Here is a 24,732-nt window from a genome sequence, read left to right as displayed (position 1 = left end):
TCATCCAGCATAGAGACTATCTTTCATAAACGGAACTAAAGCATGAAAGTCGTTGAGACCGCTCTAAAGATTTTTAAAGAAGGAAATAATTATAATTTAAAAAAAAAAAAAATATGCTAACATCTGAAATGAAAATCAAATAATAATAAATATTTAAATATGTATATATAATTTATTTAATCTGTATTTAATTTATATGATTACAGACAGAAATTCCACAACGCTTTTATAATAGCTTAATGAATTTACAATGTAAATAAAATGTAAAAAAAGGTACTTATTTCCAACATTCCTATTTATTAAAAGCCCTGTTCAAAAATGAGCAGCAATACAAAAATGAATGCTTTCTGCTAAAACAGTAGATAAATAATATTAATTAAAAATTTTGAGTTGCAAGAAATATTTAAATGTAAACAATTCGTATAAATTCCTAACATTTAAAATGAATTGTTTTCCTTTATTAATAATTCCATTTAAAATTAATGTTGTAAATATATTCAAAATTATGTTAGTTGTCTAACATTATTTATTTATCATGAAAATATCGAGTTCGATAATTATTTACAGAAGACATTGAATTCTTCAAGTTAAAAGCTTTTTTCAAAGTCTGCAATAAAGCTTATCAATCTAATGCCAAAAAAAAGGCAGTATTTACGGCAACAGATGTGATTATCAAATACAACAAATGAGATTATCAAATAAGATTTTTGCCAAATGAAATTTTAGTATTATTTTAAAATTGTATGGAATTATACGAAAAGAGCAGAATAAGTTGTTGCTTCTTTTAAAAAAATATAAAGATTTCAGTTAGAGTGTTCAATTCTTAACTTTTCCATTCACATATTCGCATTATATACTGATTAATATTAGTTTAATTACAGTTTATAAATTTCAATTACAAATAAACGTAGTGAATTTCTTTTTCTGAAATTTCGTTTTCCAAAAAAATTAAATTATAATTCAATTCAATTATTTAAATCTTTCACAAGAAATATGGTAATCTTAGAAAATAATATGGTAGTAATTATAAAAAAATGCATTTTAAAATTGATTAAATTACTGATACATTGTGTCACTAATTGTTAACAAATTGCATTTTTCATCTTGTAAAAACTAAAGATAAAATTAAATAATTTTCCGATTTCCAATTACAATTTGTACAATAAAAGATATAAAAGCTCCCATATTCTATTTATAATTGATTATTTATCGAAAATAAATATCTTGCGATAAATTTCACAAACCGCAAATAAAAGAAAAAAATATATATTAAATAAAATAACTAAGAAAGTAGTCGAAATAATAGCATATTCTTTTTTTTTACGAATGAAAGTAAATAAAGTTAATGAGTCTCCTTATTTTATATTTTTCTGTTTTTGAAACTTCTATCTAAAACGTGAATTTATTTAATTCATATTGTATTACATCATGCATTTTATATCATCTAGCATAACTTCATATTTATTCTAAATTTCATCCAATTTATTTTATCAATAAAAAACTTATAAAAAATTGCTAGCATATACATATATATCTAATATTTATTTTTTCATTTATTAAAAAGAGATTAGGAATTTTAAGTTTTATGTAGCTTTTTTTGTCAGAAAAGGTAGGAAGTAAAACTGCATTTAATAATGTTTGTTTATTTCAACACTAATTTTACTTAAAGCCTTCATGTTTATGTTCAAATAAACATTATTTCTGAACAAAAGTTTCTGTGAACCATTTCCAATTCACCGCCTCCCTGCTAAGCACAATTCACGTAATAAAAAAGAAACTCTCCCGAAATGTTATAGAGACTATTTACCCAGCAAATGCCTATTAGCACCATTCACTAACAGTTTTGCTCCAGTAAGCATACTAAAACCTTAGAAACGATTTGGCAGCCTAAGACTTCCTTAAATACCTAGAGACATCAAAGGGCTGAAAGAATTCCTCGAGCACAAAAAAGAACCTAGTTTTTGCCAAAGAAACAAACAAAAATAATGTTCTTCTTATCTTCCAAACGTATTCGGTAGAATGAAGCTTTTCATCATAACTGTAACTCGTGCAAAGCGTATAGACTGCCTATAGAGAAGCGTATAGACTGCCTGTAGAGACTTGCAGATTAGTACCTTACATGGATTTAGTATAAGGCAAAAATTTTATCACGGTGACCAGACGCAACTATCATGTCTGCTGCATTGAATCATTTACAGTAAACAATGGAAACTAGTTTGCGGAAAAAATAGGAAATGCATTAGATTAGGGGATGACGCAAGTGCGTGTAATAATTACTGCATTGTTGTTACAAAAAGAAGCTTTTAATATGCCATCCATCATAAACTAAAATAAAACTTCCGTGTTACATTATTTCCATATCTAGAAAACATTTGTTCGGAAGAAAAATTATTTCTGCTCTTAGAGAAAAATAAAAAAAGGCAACTATTTTTTTAGCATTTCTATTAACGCTTTCTTATAGAATGGCACTTCAACATATTAAATACATTTTTATGAATATAGGTATTAAAATAAAAACACATGCCCGAATAGGATGTGTAATCTAATTAAAAAGGGTTAAGCATAAATATTATTATGGTTTTATTTTAAGGAAGTACCTCTTACAGGTTTTAAAGCGCTATTAAAAAATTAATTAAATAGAATCACAAAAATCCTTAATTTCAATGTATTAGAAAATAAAAGCATGTTCTTATAGAAATAAATTTAACTGAAGCTTTTAAATAAAAATGAAATAAACTGCAAAAATTAAATATTTGAATGAGGCGAAATTGGAAAAGATAAAACACATAAAAATATATTTTTTAGAATGATTAGTATATTCTTCAAGATTGCTTACTTGAATAGTTCTCCTAAATCTTAAGAATCATTTCCTGTTTTATTAAAATTATTATTCAAAAAATACTGAAATGAAACAAACATTATGAAAAAGAAATACCAGTTATTTTTAAATTCTAATATTTTATCAAATAATCAAAAATATTCAAAAAAATCTGGAAAAATCTTTTTGTTATTTTATTTTTAAAATGTCCCTTCAAAACTGCTGCGATTTTATAATAGGCAGTATCATCAGGCACTGATTCTCCATTCTACTTTTTCTATGATGATTCAAAAATAAACAGAGAAATAGCAGTTACAACAAATTATTACTTCGGTTTCTTCACATTTTCTTCCTTTTAGCGAGTTTCTGACTCCAGGATACTTCAGTTAGCACCAACTGTAGAACATCAAGCTCAAGTTATGTTAAGTATTTTGAAGCGATATTCTTGGCACACTTTCTCAGTTGTAACATCCCAAATTGGTGGACACGACGACTTCATCCGGGCTATTCGAGATCTTATTCAAAGGGGATTCAGCAGAGATTTCAAGTAATGTGACATATAATTTCTTATTGCAATAATAGATGAAGTGTACTAGAAAACGAAATTTATGTTCAATTTCATTTTGGAGGAAAAAAAAATGAAAGTGCAAGTTATTATTTTTATTTTCTTGTCTCATTTTCCCACTTTTTTTTCTTGTTCCAAAATTTTTCACCCCTTATCTAAATAATCTGCATTATAAATAAAACTTATGCTTTCTACTATTACATTGATTTACAATACTGTAACAAATCAACCATACTCTTATAATTTTATTAAAAATCAGAGACATTAGGTAAAATCAGCAATTGATTTATAATATTGTAACGACTCAATCTTACTCTCAAAATGCTATTAGAATAGAAAATTCAGAAATATTAGGTAAGTCAACAATTAATTTATTGTAACGTCTCAATCATACCCTTATATTGCCATTAAAATATCAAAAATATAAAGTACATTCATTAAGTAATGAAGCAGAAGATATACCAGTGTAATTATTTCTCGAAATTCAAAAGTGTTGCCGTCAATTGTTCAGGCATTTACTTCAATGCCACACTGGACTCTGAATAATATATTTGAAGGAATCCTTTGGGTATTGTCTGAAAGAGTTATGCACGCTCTGTTTGATTACTCCACTCGAATGGAACCATTTTAAATACAGTTTGGTTTGAGCTGACCAAAAATGAGAAACTCGTTAAAGATATATCTGGAATTTTGGGAAAAATGGCTGATGCTTTCTTCATTGAATTTCTGCAGTCACTATATTTTTACTTTTTTCAAATACGAAGAACTCAGGGGGAAAGTACAGAATACGTCTCAATAGATCATTAAATTCAATAATTAAAAATAACTATTATTTTTTATTTGAGTTCGTTGACAAAAGTGCAATTTTATGTTTAGTTTTAATATCCATTGGTTGGATAAAAAGTATCCAAAATTTAAATTAGATTTTCCTCCCCATATTACTTAGCACAATGTCGCACTTCGAAATGAGGATGATATGCTTCAGGAATGGTGGTTGGATCTCGTAATCCTGGTGGGTACACGAAAAGGTGAGGTCTGGCTGCTTCCATCGATGACGAGAAGTACTTCCTTCGGGAAGGGTTGTACCGTGGCTGGTGGTTGCCCTTAGGGCTCAACTCCAGTTTCCGCCAGTGTTGTAGTTGCGGCAATCCTGTCATTCAGTTCTTTTATCCGTGTGCCTTCGGGCGGGTCGGAAAATCAGTGATATGATTTACTTAGTACAAAATCACTATATTATTAGCATCACTATATTACTTAGCACAAAGTATATTTCTGATAAATGGAAAATGGAGCACATAATATGTTCACGGCTTAGTCCAATCCTATGCAAGATGAAGGAGGGGGTAGCACTTACAGTGAATATGCAAGAAAGCTTCAGGAAGACCACTCTTAGTGGTGACATTGGCTGTACATAGATTCATGGTTAACACGATAATTTATAGCTGGATATTTTCATTTGATTGCCGTCCTGGGTTGCATTAATGTTTCAAGATATTGCTAAGTTTTGGTCGTAACTCCATACCAGGAGTTCAACGAATAATGGCCCATGGGGCAGAATAGAATTCGACGTGGTCTCTAAATTTTTTATCAACTTCTGTTGCTAATAGCAGCTACCGAATGAGATTTTTTATAATGCTGTAATATCTTCTGTTTTGTTATTTATATGATATGACTAGTAAGATGCTTTTATTTACTCCATAAGATAATCATTTTTATAAGTTCAAATCAATCTACAAAAGAGTGTCATTATTTACTCTCCTACAAGTAGGTGGCCAATATCAACTACTGAGAGAAAGCTGTACCAGCACCTTTATAAAGCAGCTATGTTTATAACTCTCTAATTTTAAAAATAATTCGCAAATACATTCTTATAAGTAATTCTTCTAAACACCATTTCAATGATACCATAGATGCCCAATTTGTTTGATAAAAGTTTTTAATTTTTAATATAAAGATTACGATTTTATTTTCTGTTTATAAGACCACTACTCAGAAATTTGAAATTTAGTAAAGTGACTGTAAAAAAATTAAAGATATCGACATTCAAATGACAAGTTCAAACTAAAACCATTCTCATTTAACTCAAAATACAACAAGTATTATTGATTGCATATATCAATCCTTTCACCTCTTCTCTTTTAGATTTCTTTATTTCTATTTTTTGCGCTGTCCTAGTACAGAAAAGCTATTTATCCTCAAATCACAAAAGAAGGAGACGAAATTTTCTCAAAAATAGTGAGACCTAACAATAATTATTTCTAAGCAAAGAATGCTGAATATATGGAAATGTATAATATTCCATATATCCAATGCCTTTATGATAGTTCTTGCAATGAAGCGTGATGAAATAAAGAATTAAAATTCATTGGTTCACTAATTCAATGTATCATATAAATTATGCAATTTTGAATATTCATTTCTAAGCATCTAAACGCATTTCTCTTACTACAAGCAATTGCACGTTTGATGTTAAGCATCAAATGATGTGTTGGTTGTTTACTTCTTAAAATAAATGTAAAAATTTCAAATTGGATATAAGTAGCTACTGAATAAAATGTAAATTTTTATTTTTTATTTTAGGCTTGACATTTTAAACATCCTAACTTTGAAGTCTGGAGATAAAGAGGGATACTACACTGAGCTTGAAGATGTCGCTAACAGCGAGGCCCGTATCTTTCTTCTTTTCTCAACCAGAACAGAAGCCCAGGAGATTATGAAAGCGGCGAAAGAACTAGGAATTACAGGAAAGCAATATGTATGGATAGCTTCGCAATCTGTCGTTGGTACGGGAATCGAAGCAAAAGTAGAGCATTTTCCTACAGGAATGCTAGGTAAATGAATCATTCATAACATTGCCAAAGCATGATCCTGAATGAGAATCGCAAATCATGAATATTTCTTTCTTTCCTTTCAATACGTAATTAAATTTTATTTAAAAAATACTTAAATTTTAAAATAAGAATAATGAAAAGAAATTATAAATCTTATCTTTATTAAAATAAATAAAAAAATTCTAGAATTATATTATTAATAAATTAATGGTACTGATTTTATTAATTTAATGATCTTATAAAATCTTCTTAAGTTAATAACACTAAAAATATTCTTTAATTTTTTTCCCTTTACGGTAAAATATTTTTATAAGCCTTGTAATCCTCTTTACGGATTTCTTAAATTATATTTTTTATAAATTAATATCATTTATTTTAACAATTTAACGACCTCAAAAATGTATAATTAATAATATTAAAAATTTGTTTTAATGTAATATATTTTCATTAGTTTTGAAAGCCTCTTTATATATTTCTCGAATTTTACTTTTAATAAGCTAATGGCGTTAATTTTAATAATTTAATGACAAGAAAAAAGTTATCTTACTAACATACTAATATTAAAAAAAATCATTAACATTTTTCCTTTAAGGTAAAATATTTTTTATGTCTAGCAAGATTTTTTATACATTTCCAGAATTCGCGAATTGGTATTGAAAATTGCCTATTCTTAACAATGCACAGAATTTACAATAATGTAATTCTTTTTATTAAATGTTTCTTTTAATAAATTAATGATAGTAGGAAACCTAATCCTGAATACACTAAAAAAATAATTAAAATAATTTCTTTCATTCTAAATTATTTTTGTAAAATTTATAAGCATTATATTTTTTTTAAAAAATTTGAGCCGATAGGTACTTAAGAACATCCATAAATTGTAATATTAGAAAAGAGATTTTTTTATTCATATAAGTACCGAAAAGCTGTAATATTTCAAGAGAGTAAATATTGGAAAAATATCAACACTTACAATAAACGAAACCTTTTTTTTTTTCTGCTGAATTCTTATCGCGTAACCATATTTAGGAAAGATATTAGAAGATTGAGAAAATATCAATTTTTTTTAATAATAATTACTTGTCATAATTCTTCTGAAAATTATGAAATTTACTCAAATTAGTTATTGATAAAATAATTTTGAATTCCATAAAACATATCTATCTGAAAAAGCTACTGCCACTTCTGAATTAATTAATTCTTATTTAAAATAAAGACCAATGGTATAGCTAAAAATAAATATCAAATACTATTATGTTTTAATTTAGCATTAAAGTCGAAAGATGATTTAAAAAAAAAAATAATTAAATGTAAACCCATCTTATCAGAAAAATATATTATGAAAATTAAAACAAAATCTTCTATGATTTAATTTTATATTCGTGCTTCATTTTCTTTGTGCATAATCCAGCCTAAATGCATCTTTGATAAAACACGAGGTTTTTAGTATACAGTTTTCTTTGTCATTGTTTTATGTAGAGCAAAATATTCAGTAAAGATATATAGAATAAATATGAACTCAATATTTTTCTACATTTGTCTAGAATACTATTTCATTTTACTTTTGCTTATGAAATGGGAAAAGATTCCAGCTACTGGGAATGTTTTTATTACATAAATATATATACCCTCATATGTTCTCATATACATTAAATTTCCATCCATCAAATTATCTGTCGGAAACTTTAAGGATCGTTGTCAAGTTACAGAGACAAATTGAGAAAATATTTGTCAGATCGAGACGTGATATCTATTCTTCTTGCCGAAAATGATTTCTCATTGTCGCACATACGAAGGAAACATGAAAATCCCCTTTTCAAAAATATTTTTACAGACACAAATACATGTCAAATGCTTTTGCGGATAGTTTTATCTTCTGTATTGTTATGACAACCATGGATAAATAAAAAACTTCAATGTTGACAGCCCTCTAGAGCATCATAGAGGAAAATAACGAAATAATAATAATAATGGATTCTTTAGTGTGAAAAAAATCAACGATTCATGTAGCTGTTTTTCAAGATTTTTATTTTTAAATCCAAGTCAAACTTTTTTTATTGAAATTGAATGTAAGGACTATAAAAGATAATAAATAGCTATTATCGGTATGTAAATGAAATTGTACTGCAAATAAATATATAATATAATGTCAATTGGAAATACTTTTAGGCAAAAAGTTTCGAGGCAGTTAGGAGAGTGATAATTATATTTGGACATCTTACAGAGCACAAATATATTTGTCTTAAATGCTTTGAATCTAATATCAGTAAATTATCACAAAATAATAAAGATAGATAAAAATTAATTTTAATAACAAATTAAAAGCTTTATATAATATTAAAAGTGTTACACATGAATAAAGATATCTAAAATACATTGTTATATGAAACTTAATAAAAAATATTTTTTTTAAATATTTGATGAATTTAGGCTCTATTATATAAATTTTCAATATTTTCTTACTATTTTACAATAAAATAAGTTTTTTTTTATATAATTTGATAATTTTTCATTGATAATGTATTTTTTGTCTGATTTATTTCATATTAAATTTTCATTCTAATAGAATATAATAAACGATTACATTTTCTTTAATGCAGGTTTTTTTTAATGAATTGCTTACCAAAAGTTTTAAATTCTTTTGTATTCACTTACTATAAAATAAAATTTTCAGCAAGAAATGAACATTCATTATCTGTAATATAAAATACAATGTGTATTTTCGTAATTCCTTCTAGTGAAAAAGCACTTCAGAAGAAATTTAAAATGTAAAAACTAAGTTTTTTGTACACTATGAAAATGAAGTTAGATATTAAGATACACAATGAAATATTTGACGAGTAATTCCAATTCAATAGATTAATATCATATAATGCATATTTCATATTTATTCTTAAAAATATTTATTTTATATTTCAAAAATCAACGAGCATAAAAAATTAATAAATTATAGTCTGCAATTATATAAAAAATATACAAAATATTTTTTAAAGAAGTATTTCATTAAATAAGAATATTATTTTTAAAAAATCAAATCATTTCAAACTATAAGAATTTAACAGTGCATCAATCAGAATATATATTTATATTGCAAATATATAACCATTCATCGTCTCATTTTTATGTGATTGTTTAAATACAGGCAATAGTTATTTTGTTTTATTTTTAAAACAATTATTCATTTCTTTTAACAGAGAAAAAATAGCATCAAGTTAATAATCAAATATAGAGTTAAAATAAAACGGAAATTACTATTAATATCAAAACTAAAGTCATAATCAGGATAAATTTCTTAGATGTTAAAAGATAACTTTTTAAAGTCTTTTTCAAGAGTTTTAACTCACAAAAAAACATATTATATTCGATGACAAATAAAATTCTCGAAATTATGTAATTTTATTTCATTGAATGTTTTTTTAATATTGATTTGATTATATATATATAAACACTTTTTTCCAATAAAATTGTAGATATAAATAGAGTTTTTTTTTTAATTTTATAATAAATTGTTTTTCTAGGTATATACATAAATGTGACAACCGAGAGATTGAACGTAGAAGTGGAGAGAGCAGTGAATATATTTGCTCATGGATTAGAATCATTTTATCACGATTCTAAAAATTCTAACATAAGTCTGTCTCCAACTCTGAGTTGTAATGGAAATGGCCAATCTCGATGGAACAGAGGGGATGTGATATTTAGGTGAGAAGTGATTGTTTTCGTAAAATATTCAATGCATAAAGTACCCATTTAGAATGTGAAATTTCTATTTATGGTATCTCGAAGAATGGTTGAGCTAGTTAAATTTATTTCTAAAAACATTTATTTTGAAAGAAACGGAAATCCAACCGCCTGAAAAAAATATCATATTTCTTAACTCGCCTGACTACAACAGCAATTTCATTTTTTTTTTTAATTTAAAAATATAATGATTTTGTATGACATTAATAAAGCCTTAAACATACTTCTACATTATAAACATTAACATGCCTGATACAGATATCGTACAGTCAAATATAAACAAAAACAACCCATTAGAGTGTTTTAGAATATTTCATTGAACGTTTTTATGGATTTATTTAATTCAAAGCGTTATTTAATTGATTAATGGACTTGCAAAATATTATTGGAAATCTTCTGAAGACGTAATCTGATCTTGTTTTTATCAAATTTGATTACAGGAAAGAATCAAATGTGTGTGTGTGTGTGTGTGTGTGTGTGTGTGTGTGTGTGTGTGTGTGTGTGTGTGTGTGTGTGTGTGTGTGTGTGTGTGTCACACATATTTTGATTGAAGTAGAATGCAGGTTCGAAACAGTGAAGAGACTTGATATTTTTAATTTCGTTTTATTCTATTCCGAGTGGCAGGCATGATTATATACAAGAAAACGCAGCGCGGCACACACAGAAGTAAGAAAAATGGAAAAAAAAGGACGAAAAGATGATGACTTGCCTTATATAACATAGGATTTCCGGCCACGCGCCGAGGGAATGACCTTTGAGACCTGTTCAAGGGTTATTTTTACAAAGGGATTAATTAAACTGAAAGTGGAATTGGATCACGAAATAAGAGAATTTTTTAGAATGAAGTTAGGAAGGCTAAATTAAGGTAAAGTTTTGGAAATTAATTTGGATTAAATTAAGAGTTTAAAATATCATTACATATATATATAAATGTGATATAAATTAACTTCAATCCAACACAAAAATAGATTTAACTGCCCTCACATATATAATTGCTATGACTTGCTTATGGAAACTTCAGAGTCAAATTTATTTTAAATTTTTCATATAATGTATTTAATATGCACATGGAACATAATGATGGTCTTCATAGCTTCGAAAAAAGGCGATAAGCTTCTCGATAAAGGAAGTTAGTATTTATTTCATCTAACATCATTACACAGCAAATTATCAAATAAATGATTTTTTTTTATATTTCGAGGAAGAAAATAGGTTAATTTTACATTAATCAGAAATTATTTACTTTATGTTCAAATGAAATTATGATCAAATATATTAAATTATTTTAACAAAAAAAGATCAAATTTCTAGGATGAAAATTAAAATATCTATGTAATTACGTAATTAACAACTTTTGAATTCTCTACTATTTCTTTTCTTCTATTTTGAAATAAATGATGATATAATATAATTTCAATGCATATTTTTATATCCTTTTCTCTTCAAATTCTAACATAAGAGATAAAGTATTTCCTATTTTACTTTTCAGACATATGAGAGGCGTCACAATTAGTGCAAAGCCACCAAGTAGACCTATAGCTTTTAATTTAGATGGCACGTTGAAGGATGTAGAAATACATGTTATGAATTTGAAGTTTGACCGCTGGGAGCAGGTAAATATCATTTGTAATATTTGTTTCTCGAAAAAAAAAAGTTAAATATAGATTTTTTTAAAAATAAATTTAGAAATATTGTGTTACTTTCAAATATTTTTTTCTATGTTACAAGCTAAGAATAATTGATATACAGGGTGGTTAGAATTAAAGTTCCATTTTGAAATGGTCATAAAAGGAAAACTGCTTAACCAAATGTTATCAAACTTGGTAATAGACTTAAGGATGTCTTAGGAATATCTTTTCTGCCAAAAAAATTCTAAAACTCACTACCGAGTATGAAATATCGCTGTATGCAATATTTGTAAGCAAAATAGGACATGAAAACATCGATTTAAAATATGTTCAATCGTTTCTAAAACATGTTACAAAGCATGTTCAATGTGTTTTATTTCAAAAGTACTGTTTATGGTGATAATCTAAACAATTTGGTGGGATAGACAGAAGTGATTCACCGATAAGTGCATAATATTTCTCCTGATATTCTAAGAGCTGCTGTTGAGAATGCAGTAATGCGATTTAAGGAAATCGTAGATGCCACTTTGAACATGCTTTGTAACATGTTTCAGAAACGATTAAACACATTTTAAGCCGATGTCTTCATGTCCTATTTTGCTTAACAATATTGCATACAGCTCAATTTCCTACCTAGTGTTGAGTTTTGGAACTTTTTTTGGCGGGAAAGAAATTTCCACAACCTTATTGAAACTATTACCAAGTTTGATAACATTTTGGTCCAGTAGTTTTCTTTTTATGACCATTTCAAAGTGGAACTTTAATTATAACTAACCCGTATATTTGATTTCAATATTAAATAACTCAAAATATATCAAGAATATATATATTTTAGATTTTTTTAAACCATCTTTGTTGCCCTGTACAGAAAATACATTACACTCATTGTTTTTTCCCTTTTATCAAATTTAAAATATAATTGAAAATTGTTAAAATTATTTTAAATTCTGTTTAGAAATTTTCTTAAAAAATATAACATGTCAATTGCGATCTTATTTTTTTTCCATCCAGTGGTCATCATTCCAGATCATGAAATTTCGTTGAACAATATTTTTCTCTTATTTCTATACCTTTTCTGCAATATATTACTTTTTCTAAGAAAATAGTATCCTTTACTTTCTTTAGTTAAAGTATAAGTTCACCTCTAAGCTTTCCAAGAAACAAAATACTATAATAGTACAATAAATCGCTCAATCCATCCGATATTTTATTGATTATTACATCTTTGGACACGATAATAAATATGCAATTTCGTCCTCTATATCAATTTAATTTCTGTTCAGTGAAATAAAACATAAATTCATAATTTATTGAAACTACCTTTCTCCATTTTTATGATTAGATATTTTCTTAAATATGAGCGTAAAGTAAGATTTAAAGTGTCTTTTTATAAGAATTAAATGTATACTTCATCAGAATTTTTTTGCAGACACATAATGTATATACAGGTATATTAGTTTATCATCACTTCTACTCAAAAAATTGGCAGTACATAATTATCAAAAAAAATCATCAAGTGAATTAACAAATCCGACAATTAATCTGAACAATATTCAAAATTTCCTTTTATTTATTTTGATTTATTTACTTTGTTTTTAATAATTAATCGTAAAATGCGTATTTCTCAAATTTTTTTTAAAAAAATGTATTAATTATTATTATTTATAAATTATTGTAATAGGGTCTTAATTTCTTTATTTTAATCTCTTGATTTGAATAAATTTAATCATCACTTAATTTGTTTTTGTTTCACTTATAAATATGCTTTTTAAGTGGTGTGTTTGTTTTGTGTACCTACTTATGTTGATTTAAGCAAATCAGAATGCCTGACTAAGAATTTAAAAAATTATTGCAAATGGAAGGTGGATATAGGCTCGTAAGATAGAATTCCTTGACATTTTATTTAAATACGTAATTTATTAACAGACATTTATCTGTAATAATGTCTGAAAATATATTTGCATATAAAGGCATTTGCACAGATTTTAAATACAGAAACTGTCTTTTTAATGATAATTTATTTGCCATGAAACATTATTTCTTAAATATGATTTTTTTAAAAATATTTTTGTATAATTTCGAACAGCATATTTCAATTTTATAATGAAATTCATAGGTTTTCAACGTTTTTTTGAATTGTTCGAGCTTTTTTCATTGTTGAAAATGGAGTTAGAAATAATATTTTTATTATTTGAAAAGTTTATGTGAAGAATGAGAAGTAAAATTAAAGTACTACAAAAATATGCAGTAATTGTGTAAATTATTTACCTAGTTATGTTTTAAGTGATACTATACTATCAGATTTGTCTCCATTAAGAAGGTGTGTGCACACAGGAAAGTATATAAAATGCAATTAAAATAACACCATTTATATTCTATTACAATTTGACATTGAAAATACTCTTAGTAAACCATAAAAACTGAGCCAAGATTGTTAGATTTAACTGGAATTAAATAAAACGAATGTACTTGGTGAACCAACCTATTTTCAAAGGATGGTAGTAAATAATAATTAAGAATATATGAAATAACTACCTCCATGATAATAATTAATAATAAACATTATCACAAATATATGAACTTACCAATGATTCTTTTAAATGAAAATAGAAGCGATCTTTTCCATTTTAACTTTTAAAGATATATCGAAATAAATAGTTGTATACATTCCTTACGATTGAAAACTGTGTGTGACAGCAAAATAGCAAAAAAAATTAATGATTATTTAAATTAAAGTAAAATCGAACGATCTGTCCATTGTATCATCATCATCAGTTTCGTTTCATTTTAAAGAAGAAGCTGGATAATTACGCATTTTCCATCCGATAATGGTAAAAAAGAAATACATTTAAAAACGTAAGACGCATTTTTTTAAACAATTTTGTTTCATTTGCATTTTCGAAGAGACACCAAGGCACTCGAAAAACAAAATTACTTTTCAGTCTTATAAAGAAATGAATTTTTTTCTCTGTTTTTATTCTTTTATGAGACACCATTATTTAAATTCCATTTGCTTCGGCATCTAATGCAATGCTTATAATTAAAAGAAAGTGATTGAAGATGTATGTAATTTTCATCAAAAAGAATTTAGAATATCATTTTCTTAGTGAAAAAAGGAATTAATTAAAAAAATTCTGCCCGTAAAAATACGGTTTATTACTTGTGATATTTTCATGCCAGTTTTAATTTCTGTGTAGTCATTAGTAATAAATTTCAATTCACAATATTTAATGTTATGTTTAATTTATGCGATATATTATGTTATATTTACATTATATAAATATATATATTCTGATACTCTCAATTTATAAATATGAGTTTGTTTATATAAAGGAAGATTTTTCTTCAAAAGAAAATTTATTCATATTTTAGAAACTTTTTAAATGTAAAAAAAATGGCTATAATAAGTAAAATGCGTTTTCTCAATTTTTTGCTGAAAATTTATTTATATTTTTCTACTTGTAAATGGAACATATAATAATTTTTCCGAAGATGAACAGATTCCAAATTGAAATGGGTTTTTTTTCTTTATAATTCTTGTCAATAAATCTAACGATTATTAGATATATAACATTTATGTTTATATTTATTACGTAACTCTATAACGTTCTTCAATTCCTAGTTTAATTTCAAAAATCGAATAATTCAATACTTAATACAACGTATAAGATTTAAATATTTTTAACAACATATTGTTATTGAAAAAAAAATATTCAGCTGGATTTTACTGCTTTAATAGTTATTAACTCTAATTTATTTTGTATTATTTTTAATTAACTTATTTCGAAAGTAATATTTTGGCACACATAATTAGACAAATGTTGTTATTGTAAAACACACATTTAAAAAAAAGTCATTTGAAAAAAAAAGCCTCTTTTTTTTCTTGTTTAATGAATATTTTGATACATTGAATTTTCTTATTGTATTTTTACTTTTAATTTCTTTTACCCTTTCTAAACATAAATTATTTTATAGTTTTTAAATACAATTCTTTTACGTTTTTTATTCATAATTCCTTCGCCAAATTTTATCTTAATGCTAAACTGAAATATTTTAATATTTCTGACGGCGATAATACAGGGCGTTCTTAATTATTGTCGGGGTTTCCGTACCTCATAACTTCCGAATAAAAAGTATTACGCAAAAACCGATTACGTATTCGTAAATTACAACTCAAATAATTTTATTAATGATATTAAAGTAACCGCAAGATTATTGAGAATTGGAAAGAGATAGCCCAAAGGAGAATGTTTGGTGCGCTTTATCACATACTGAAGTTATTGGACCTTTTTTCTTTGCTGAAACAACAATAAACTCCGTGACATACCTTGACATACTGGAGATGTATGCGGTTCATCCGATGCAGCAACAACAACCAGATGTGATATTTCAACAGGATGGTGCACCCCCACATTGGGGCATGATTGTACGTGACTTTTTAGACGAGAGCTTTCCCTGCAGATGGTGTGGAAGAGGTGGACCAATCCCATGGCCTCCGAGATCACCAGATATAACACCGCTGGTCTTCTTTCTATGGGGGTTTGTCAAGAACATTGTGTACAAGACCTCTCTGCCGTACCTAGGTGAACTGAAGCGCAGAATTGTTACTGAGATCCAAAATGTTACCCCACAAATGCTGGAAAACACTTGGAGGGAAATTGAATTTCGTCTCGATGTGTTACGAGCCACGAAAGACAGCCATGTGCAAATTCATTAATCTTTTTAATATTATTAATAAAATTCTTTGAGTTGTAATTTACGAATACATAATCGCCTTCAGCTGAATGCCAACAAAGTGCAAATTGTGCAAACTTTACACTTTAATATCATTAATAAAATTCTTTGAGTTGTAATTTACGAATACGTAATCGGTTTTTGAGTAATATTTTTTATTCAAAAGTTATGAGGTACAGAAACCCCGACAATAATTAATGAACACCCTGTATAAGTTCAAAATGCATTATTAAAATTTTGACCTCTAGCATTAATAACTAAAAACATTCAAAGTTACAATGATATCGATAGAAATTTTATTTCCGTAAATGAAAATATTCTAGGAAATTAAATTTGTATAATAATGTGACTCATGAAAGGTGATGGATTTTGAATATTACTAAGCTTAAATGAATCCTTTAATAATATTGAATTTTTTTTCGTAAAGATGTATTTTCAAATGTCAATAAATATATCTACATAAATATCTGAATATGAAATATATTTTTCATGCCGATATTGTTTCATGTGATATTCTTATTCATATAAAATTTCTCAGGAATTGCAATTTAACCTCCATTTATAGCTACTCATTATAGAGTCGTCGTCATAGCACTGTTTTTGGTTGAAGAAATGCAAACCTTGCCTTTCATGAGGAAAGCTTTCTATTCATTCTTTGATAATCTAGGACACCAAAAGGCATGAAATAAATTCTACGAAACTTATTACATTTCGAACATTTTTCATATTTTTAACTACTTAGCTGCCAATTTCAAATTGCCAGGTATACATAATTATTATAAGTAAAGTCTATATATTTCTGTTGAAAGTCAAAAAATGTAATTTTTTATACAATCCATGTAAGCTACATGTAGATATTTAAAACCATTTATTCACTTAAAGATTTTGACAATTCGACTATTACTTAACTCGTTAATCTTTTTGAGATTCACACTTCCTATATGATTAAGTCACATATACTATCATATTAGATAAATTTTCTCTAATACAAAAAAATAGCAAAGGAGGAGATCCTTCATAAAAAAATAAAAATTGAATCGAATGATAGTGTTGAACCATGGAAGCTACACATCTTTTTTTTTATATCGAACAACTTTTCTTGCCTGTCTAGACACGAACATAAAAACTTTAAATAGGGGCACAAACTCTATACCTTCTCTTTTATTTTCGATCCAATTGGAAAATGACTATAGAAAAAAATAGTCCTAAAATACCTATTCTTCCGTTTCAGACGGATGTCAGTTGATCTTTTCAGTCAGTCAATAACTGTCGTAACTTCTCCAATTTACAGTCTTTGAGAATAGGATTTCCTCTATCGTATTGCACTAAGTAATTGATGAAACGGGAAAATAAGATCCATGAAAGTTTTCAGTCAGTGATTTACGGTTTAAAATATAAAAATCTTTAGCAGTTTTCTTCAATAATGCCAGTTTCCTGAAAGCTGAAATAAACTTGCTTGAAGTAGTCTATAATCAATATAACATCCATCTAAAAAATATTTTTGGAGTTTTACTTTGTTTTTTAACATAAATGTTAATTTAAGAAATAGAAATTAATTAAAGAAATGAATTTTTCTCTTTTCTTGTCTGAAATGAAATCGGTTGCAACAATATAATTTCATTTCAAGCTCCAAATCATCAAAATAACTTTGTAGAACTATATTTTGCCTTCGTGGCAGGATAATTTATCAATAGCTCCTTTATAAGTTTTTCCAAAATAAATAAATTTTCAAATGAATAATATATATTTCGATCTTAATATTCAAAATATATTTATAATAAATTTTGAATTTTATATACACTCTTAATTTAGAATAAAATAAATCCTGAACTATAAAATATTTTTATAATAACATTAATAACCTGTAGAATTTTGTAATTATAATAACGATGTAATTACTCAACCAGAATAATCGTCTTAAAATTATATAAAAATTGTTTCGTTAATGTAACATATAAACGTAAAAAAGTATTATAATTCATAATAAAATTCTTCTCTTTCAAGTATAGCAATATGTATAAAATTAAGAGAAATATAAGATAATCTTGGGATGAAAAAAAGAATACTGTTGGAGTTCTGAAATATAGAATGTCATAAATTTTTGAATTGAACATAAATAAGTGTACCACAAAGAAGCGATTAATTTATTTCGGATATATTATTAATATTCATCGCTATCATTATATAAACTGTAATTTGAAAAATTAGTAAATATAAATTTAATTTCGATATATTTCATTACGTAGAAATGTCTTTGTTTAATCCACAAAAAAAATTCAAAAATCTGAGCGATTCATAAAAAAATATATATATTTCACCACATTCACACAATGGGGTACATTTTTTTCAAAAAAGCCAATGTCAATGTTTCAAAGTTCAGAAGTTAATTTTTCATCATTATACTAAATCGTAAGAAATAAATGTAAAAAATATCGTAGTTCATAACAAAAATTTCTTTTCAAATATAGAAATATGGATACAATCACAAATCCTCATCAAATAATCTTGATGTAAAAAATAATGGTGGCAGTGATATAAAATATAAAAAATGTAAATCATTAAACAAAAGATAAAAATGAAAATTTGAAAATACACTACCCAATTGAAAAAATACACTACCTACTATTCGAAAATATTAGCTATCGGAGATTTAATTTTGATAAATTTCATCACCTAAAAAGATCCTCTTTTTTAATCTATTTAAATAAATTCGAATATCTCAGAGAGATTCATAAAAGCATTTTATTTCTACCCAATTTTTATGAAATTTTGTATATTTATTCATGAAAATAAAATAAAACATCACTGTAAACTTTTTAAAATCCAGAAGTTAATTAAAATTAGAATTAATTAAAAATTAAATAAAGTGTTGGAATTTTTCAACAGTATATCCAAAAAATATTATTTCTTAACAAGGACTTATAAGACATTTAACTATTCAAAAATTATCCTATGATAAGATAATTGTTAAATTTATCCTAAATATAATATTAGGTAACAATTTTTTTTACGTAATTATCCATAATGTGTGGATTTAAAAATCATTTCGAGCTATTTCCAAAATTGTTTCTCGTTATTACACTAAAAACCAAATTAGCTCCGTTGTTCCATGAAATATTTTAATTTCATTATTTTTCTTTATTTTTATATCTATTATTAGCTAATTTTGCTTCATTTTATATTTTTAAATACGCTAACTTGTACATTTTAAATTATCCTTTAGAAAAATATTACTCATTTTTAAATGAGTTTTCAATATTTTATTAATTATCTTTGGAATTTATTAGTTTTTAATCATTGATTTAAATAATGTCTTATTTAGAATTATATTAACTCCCCTAAATTTCGAATTGATATTTATTGAAAATTACAATAATTATATGCTTTCATTTCTAATTTAAATTATGGGATTATTTTATTTTTGCCTCATTATGGTTATTACATTTTTAGCCATTACAAATTACTGTTTTAGTCATTTTGAAGAAGATAAAAAATGTAAAAGATACTTTCCATCTTCACGTTTATAATGAAATGTGAAATCATCAATTACCACATTTTAAATATATTTTTAACAGATTGAGAAACTTAAATTATTTTTGATATTATTTTAATTATTTTTCTCAATCATAGTTTTATTCTTTCATCTATTATGATTAAATGTATTATTATTTTGTAAATTTTCTCAACTACAGTTTTTTGCCTGTTAAATATGGTTACAGAAACGTAACATTATGTTCAGTTCCGTGTAACAACATAATGTGTATGTTATGTATATCTTGATCTTGTAGGTGTAGCATTTTTATATATCACAGTTATGCTCCTAGTTATTGATAATGATTTTATATTGCAAAAAAAGAACAACATGGAATATGCTGCTAATTTAAAATAGCAAAGTGAGTAGATACATGGTATATTATTAGCAGTGTTAAAAATTTTAGCTCGTTAATCGTCTCAACATAAAAAATTGCTTTTACTTTCTGGGTTAAGAGAAACAACATATTAACTGCCAATCACAAAAATATTCATATAATAACTATTGACAAAACATTTTTTTAATTAATTTATCAAAAAATAGTATGTTTGAAAGGGAAACAAATAGGTCTCACTTAGCCTCCAAGAAAAAAAACCCAAGCAAAGTAGACAAAATGAAGTTCATGCCATTCAAAACATGTGCGGGTTTGTTCTTGTTGCTTATTATCAATTTCATTCTGTTTGCAGTACAATAAAGAGAAAAGTAATCCAGTATGAAATTGCCCATATCATAAATTGTTTGAGTATTTAACTGAATACATTTTTAAAGAAATATGGGTAATTACGAGAAGGAAGGAAGAAGATGGGTAGTTACAGAATTTATTGGGTAATACGGTCTTCCATGAAGAGGATTTGATGAATGAATACAATTCCACATTCAGCATGATATTGTTGTTTCTTATGGCACTTGCCTTATGGACAAGCCCGCTGTTACAAAGACAGCGATTAAAGCCGGTGGGGGAGCGTTTCTTGTTTTTTTAGCAGCACCAACTAGAGCCAAGAGGAAGACTTTACTACTCACGCATCACTCATAGGCTTGCACAACCCCTTTTTCCAGAAAGATGCATTCACAGATAGACCAACGGAAGAACAACCATGCCCAAACCGGTACTCGAACCCAGAACGCTCAGATAACAAGGAAAACGCGCTACCCCTATGCCATGAAGCCGGCTCAGCATACCTGAAAATATTGGGTGATATAGTATTCGATGAAGAGGAATCAATCAATTCCATAGTTCGAAGTCAATATTTGTCATCAAATAGATCAGTAGATAGCAACAAAACAAGCAATAAAAAGAAAAAATAACTCGTTATAAATATAAGACAATTCTGCTTATTGTGGTCTGTAGACCACTCTTTACCAACTATTATACATTTATATGTTCAATGTGATATGGATAAAAAGAACAAAATATCTCACATGAAGCATGGATAATTCATGCGGCTGAAACGAACATATTGCATGTGAGTCACTTGCATTACAAGGCAATTTACATTAAAATAGCGTGCTAAAACTCCAAGGTTTAGTTTCTTAAATTCAATTTCCAATTCCGAAATTCTTCACCCATAAACAAAAATATAAATTCTTATTCCTCAAAATTCTAAATCTGCAATCCCCATATTTCTTTGAGTCGATTCTTCATCTACAATAGAGTAAACCTACGAGGAACGCTGAAATAACGTGATATATTTTATGCATTAATTTCAACAGATTGGCGTCTGGGAAGGCAACAAGTTGGATATAAAAGACATCGTGTGGCCTGGCAACAGCCCCGTTCCACCTCCGGGAGTACCGGAAAAGTTCAACTTGAAAATCACATTTTTGAAAGAACCCCCATATGTAAATTTGTTACCACCAGACAACGAAACGGGCGAATGCAAAACCAGCAGGTCAATAAGATGCAGAGTAGCTCCTGAACATAAACTTGTTGGGTGAGTATTTTTTGAAGCTAGATCTCGAGTTCATGTGTTCGGTTTTTTTATATATATGATTTAAATTTCAAATCTAGAGTGAGGTTAGCTGTTAGAAAATATATCTGATGATAAAATAGAACATTCACTTTAGTTTAAAGAGCAACAGCATTTAGAAAAATAGAGCAACAACATTTTACACGATGACGTAATTATAAAATGTGTGGTGATTATAAATTCATATCTTCCTCTAATCTCTTAATTAATTCCATGATTATAAAATGTAAATATTTTTTTTTTCAAATCCATGACTTAATAAACCGTGTTAAAAAATTTTTTTTGTGAAATGTTTTTCGAAAATTGCCTACTAATAATACCAAAGACCATAATATCAATAAATATTACAAACGAATATATCAATAAACATCACAAATAAATCAATAAAGCGAATATTTTTATATTTTCATACAAAAATTTATGTAAGGAATCCATAACAATAAACATATTCAATAACTTAAAGATGATGCTGAAAATAATTTATGACTCTTATTCCAAATTTATTTTTAGAAAATTGTAAATGTAAAAAATTGACATCCAGAAAAAATATTTTTTAAATATATATATAGAAATAATATCAAAGTCATTTGATGCTACAAAGCATTGTAATCTGAACATGTTAAGGAAACAAAAAAAAAAAAAACGATTATAGAGGTTTTTGCCATAACTCTTCTAAATTAAAAAAAAAAAAGCAGAATGTGAATTTGAATTGAAATATGCTACCATTTGTTAACTATCAATTTTAATTGCCTGTTCCATTTGTATTAGGAAATGTGAAATGTTTATGCATGTAATGATTCTGGTTGTTTCAAAACGATAATGATTTAAAACTTGAGTTAAGAGTTTAAAAAATTAAGATTTCCTACATTCATAAAGGTTTATAGAGAAAGCTAATATTCTTTCAAGTGAATTTAAGCAGTGTACATTATTCAAAATGGTAAATAAGTATACAAAATAGAAAGATTTTATGTTTTGAAAAAACTAATTAAAATAAATAAAGCTTAGAACTAACAAAGGTTACCATACTTGCGTCTGATAATTCGTTTCCTTTATTGATTCATTAGCTCAACTTATAAATAATTGAAAAATTTTAAAAAGAAATATTATTTATTTGTTTATCAAACTGCTATTGCACCTTATAAAACAAAAACAAAAATCATACGCAGTAAGTTTAAAATGTATATAATTTTGGCCATATTCATAGACGTTGATAGAATACTGGATACCTATAGCTAAATATTTTATTGAAAAGACTTGATAGAAACTTAAAATAGTTAGTAAGTTTAATTAGATTTGAATCTTAAATATCTTGTATAATGTAATAATTAGATATTATACGTTATTAAAACGTTTATTTCTTATAAAATCTATTAAAATTATTAGCATGCGTGATTAGCAAAGAATGTAATTGAATATGGATTTGAAACTTTTTTTCTTCTCAATTAATAGTTCATCGGTATTAAGTGTAGACTGTTAAAAATGTGAATTTAGTGATAGTAATTACAATACATATTTTAAAACAAGCAAATCGTGATTAATCATATATATATATATATATATATTCAACAATGTCCATAGCTGTTTGCAAAGCATAACGTCTGGGAGGTTTGAACTTACATTCAAAAGACAAGAATGTAGTTTATATAATTAGTCAGTGTTTCATAGATTATAAACTTTATTTATATCAACATTGTTGTAACATATATATTTATAAAAAATCCCCACCAATAGAAAGTTTCAATTTTTAGTCATTTCAAAGAAAATGCCATGGGTTGATTTTTTTTAATATACAAAAACACAAGAAAACAATACATAATTCTTCCTTTTTTATTTTCTCGTAGGAATAGAAATTGGGAAGTGTCAGATCTTTCTGAGTACGAGAAACATGTTTTTGGAATTATGTCTGTCAGTCCGTGAATACAATAACTCAAAATAATTTAAACTAGAGTAATTGCGTGGTACTTAAACGACATTTGTAAATTCTAATAAGTTTTAAGTCCAATCTTAGAAAAGGTGTCTAGCTGTCCAAATGCTTGGGATCACGATGACGAAACGTAACAAACTCGATGAATTATATTTGACTCAAAGATTTAAAAATGTAAATCTGCATTAGATTTTAAATTAAATCCATAAAAAGGACTGGATATCTTTCAAGATGTTATATCTAAGGTGTTTGAATGTGATATCTCAGAAACACATAACTTTAAATATATGAAATTTGGTATATGATCTTGCTACTAATGTTGTAGTTCTGTTGAAAACTTTGGTTTCAATTGGTCGAATAAAATGCACTTGAAGAGACTACCTGATTTTCTTCACTTGTACAAAAAGATGATGAGCGGAAATCTGAAAAGGAAAACTTGGAAATTCTTGTCATTCACGGTCTTCATCTAGGTTTGCAATTTTACCATCGCAGAGAGCATATCTGATTTATTAGATCTTATGAGGAACATTTTCTAGGAGACCACTGCCAAGGTTTTGATTTAAACTGCTTTGAAGTGGGGTTATAGGTTTTGTTGATGTTTCAATATGTGTGATGAAAAGAATGGAAATGAATAAAAAAAAACGGAAAGATTTTACTGGAGCATTATTGCACAGCTGAAATCTCTGGTAAAACTTTGGAATTCAATATTAATAAAAACCCATTGTATACACTGAAATTATATATCAAGGCCATTTTCAAACATGCCAATTATTGCTTACAATCCTGAAGACTGAACAAAGAAAACTTAAAGCAAAGAATAAACAAGCCCACCTGTTTTGTGTACAAAATGCTTGTCCTTCAAATTTCCATCTTTTTAACTATCTCATATATTAAATAGAGGAAATATGTTATAATTGTCAAAAAAATTCGAACTCTAAATTTTGAAAAAATTTTACATTTGAAATTGGCATCATGTATCTTCTATGAAGAGG

At 26.5% G+C, this 24,732-nt stretch overlaps 1 protein-coding gene across 1 annotated transcript in view; it reads left to right on the top strand.

Annotated features, from left to right (window-relative positions):
• Nucleotides 1–24,732, top strand: part of LOC129975756 (glutamate receptor ionotropic, NMDA 2B-like) — a 145,619-nt gene that overhangs the window by 57,522 nt on the left and 63,365 nt on the right. The window contains exons 2-6 of the mRNA XM_056088951.1: nt 3,178–3,365; nt 5,964–6,214; nt 9,733–9,916; nt 11,445–11,568; nt 21,560–21,780. Coding sequence (XP_055944926.1) covers nt 3,178–3,365; nt 5,964–6,214; nt 9,733–9,916; nt 11,445–11,568; nt 21,560–21,780 — 968 coding nt within the window. The remainder of the gene's footprint in view (nt 1–3,177; nt 3,366–5,963; nt 6,215–9,732; nt 9,917–11,444; nt 11,569–21,559; nt 21,781–24,732) is intronic.

Source organism: Argiope bruennichi, chromosome 7 (assembly GCF_947563725.1).
Source record: "Argiope bruennichi chromosome 7, qqArgBrue1.1, whole genome shotgun sequence".
Taxonomy (NCBI): domain Eukaryota; kingdom Metazoa; phylum Arthropoda; class Arachnida; order Araneae; family Araneidae; genus Argiope; species Argiope bruennichi.
Note: the sequence above shows the minus strand (reverse complement) of the source record. Positions and strands in the feature narration are given on the sequence as shown.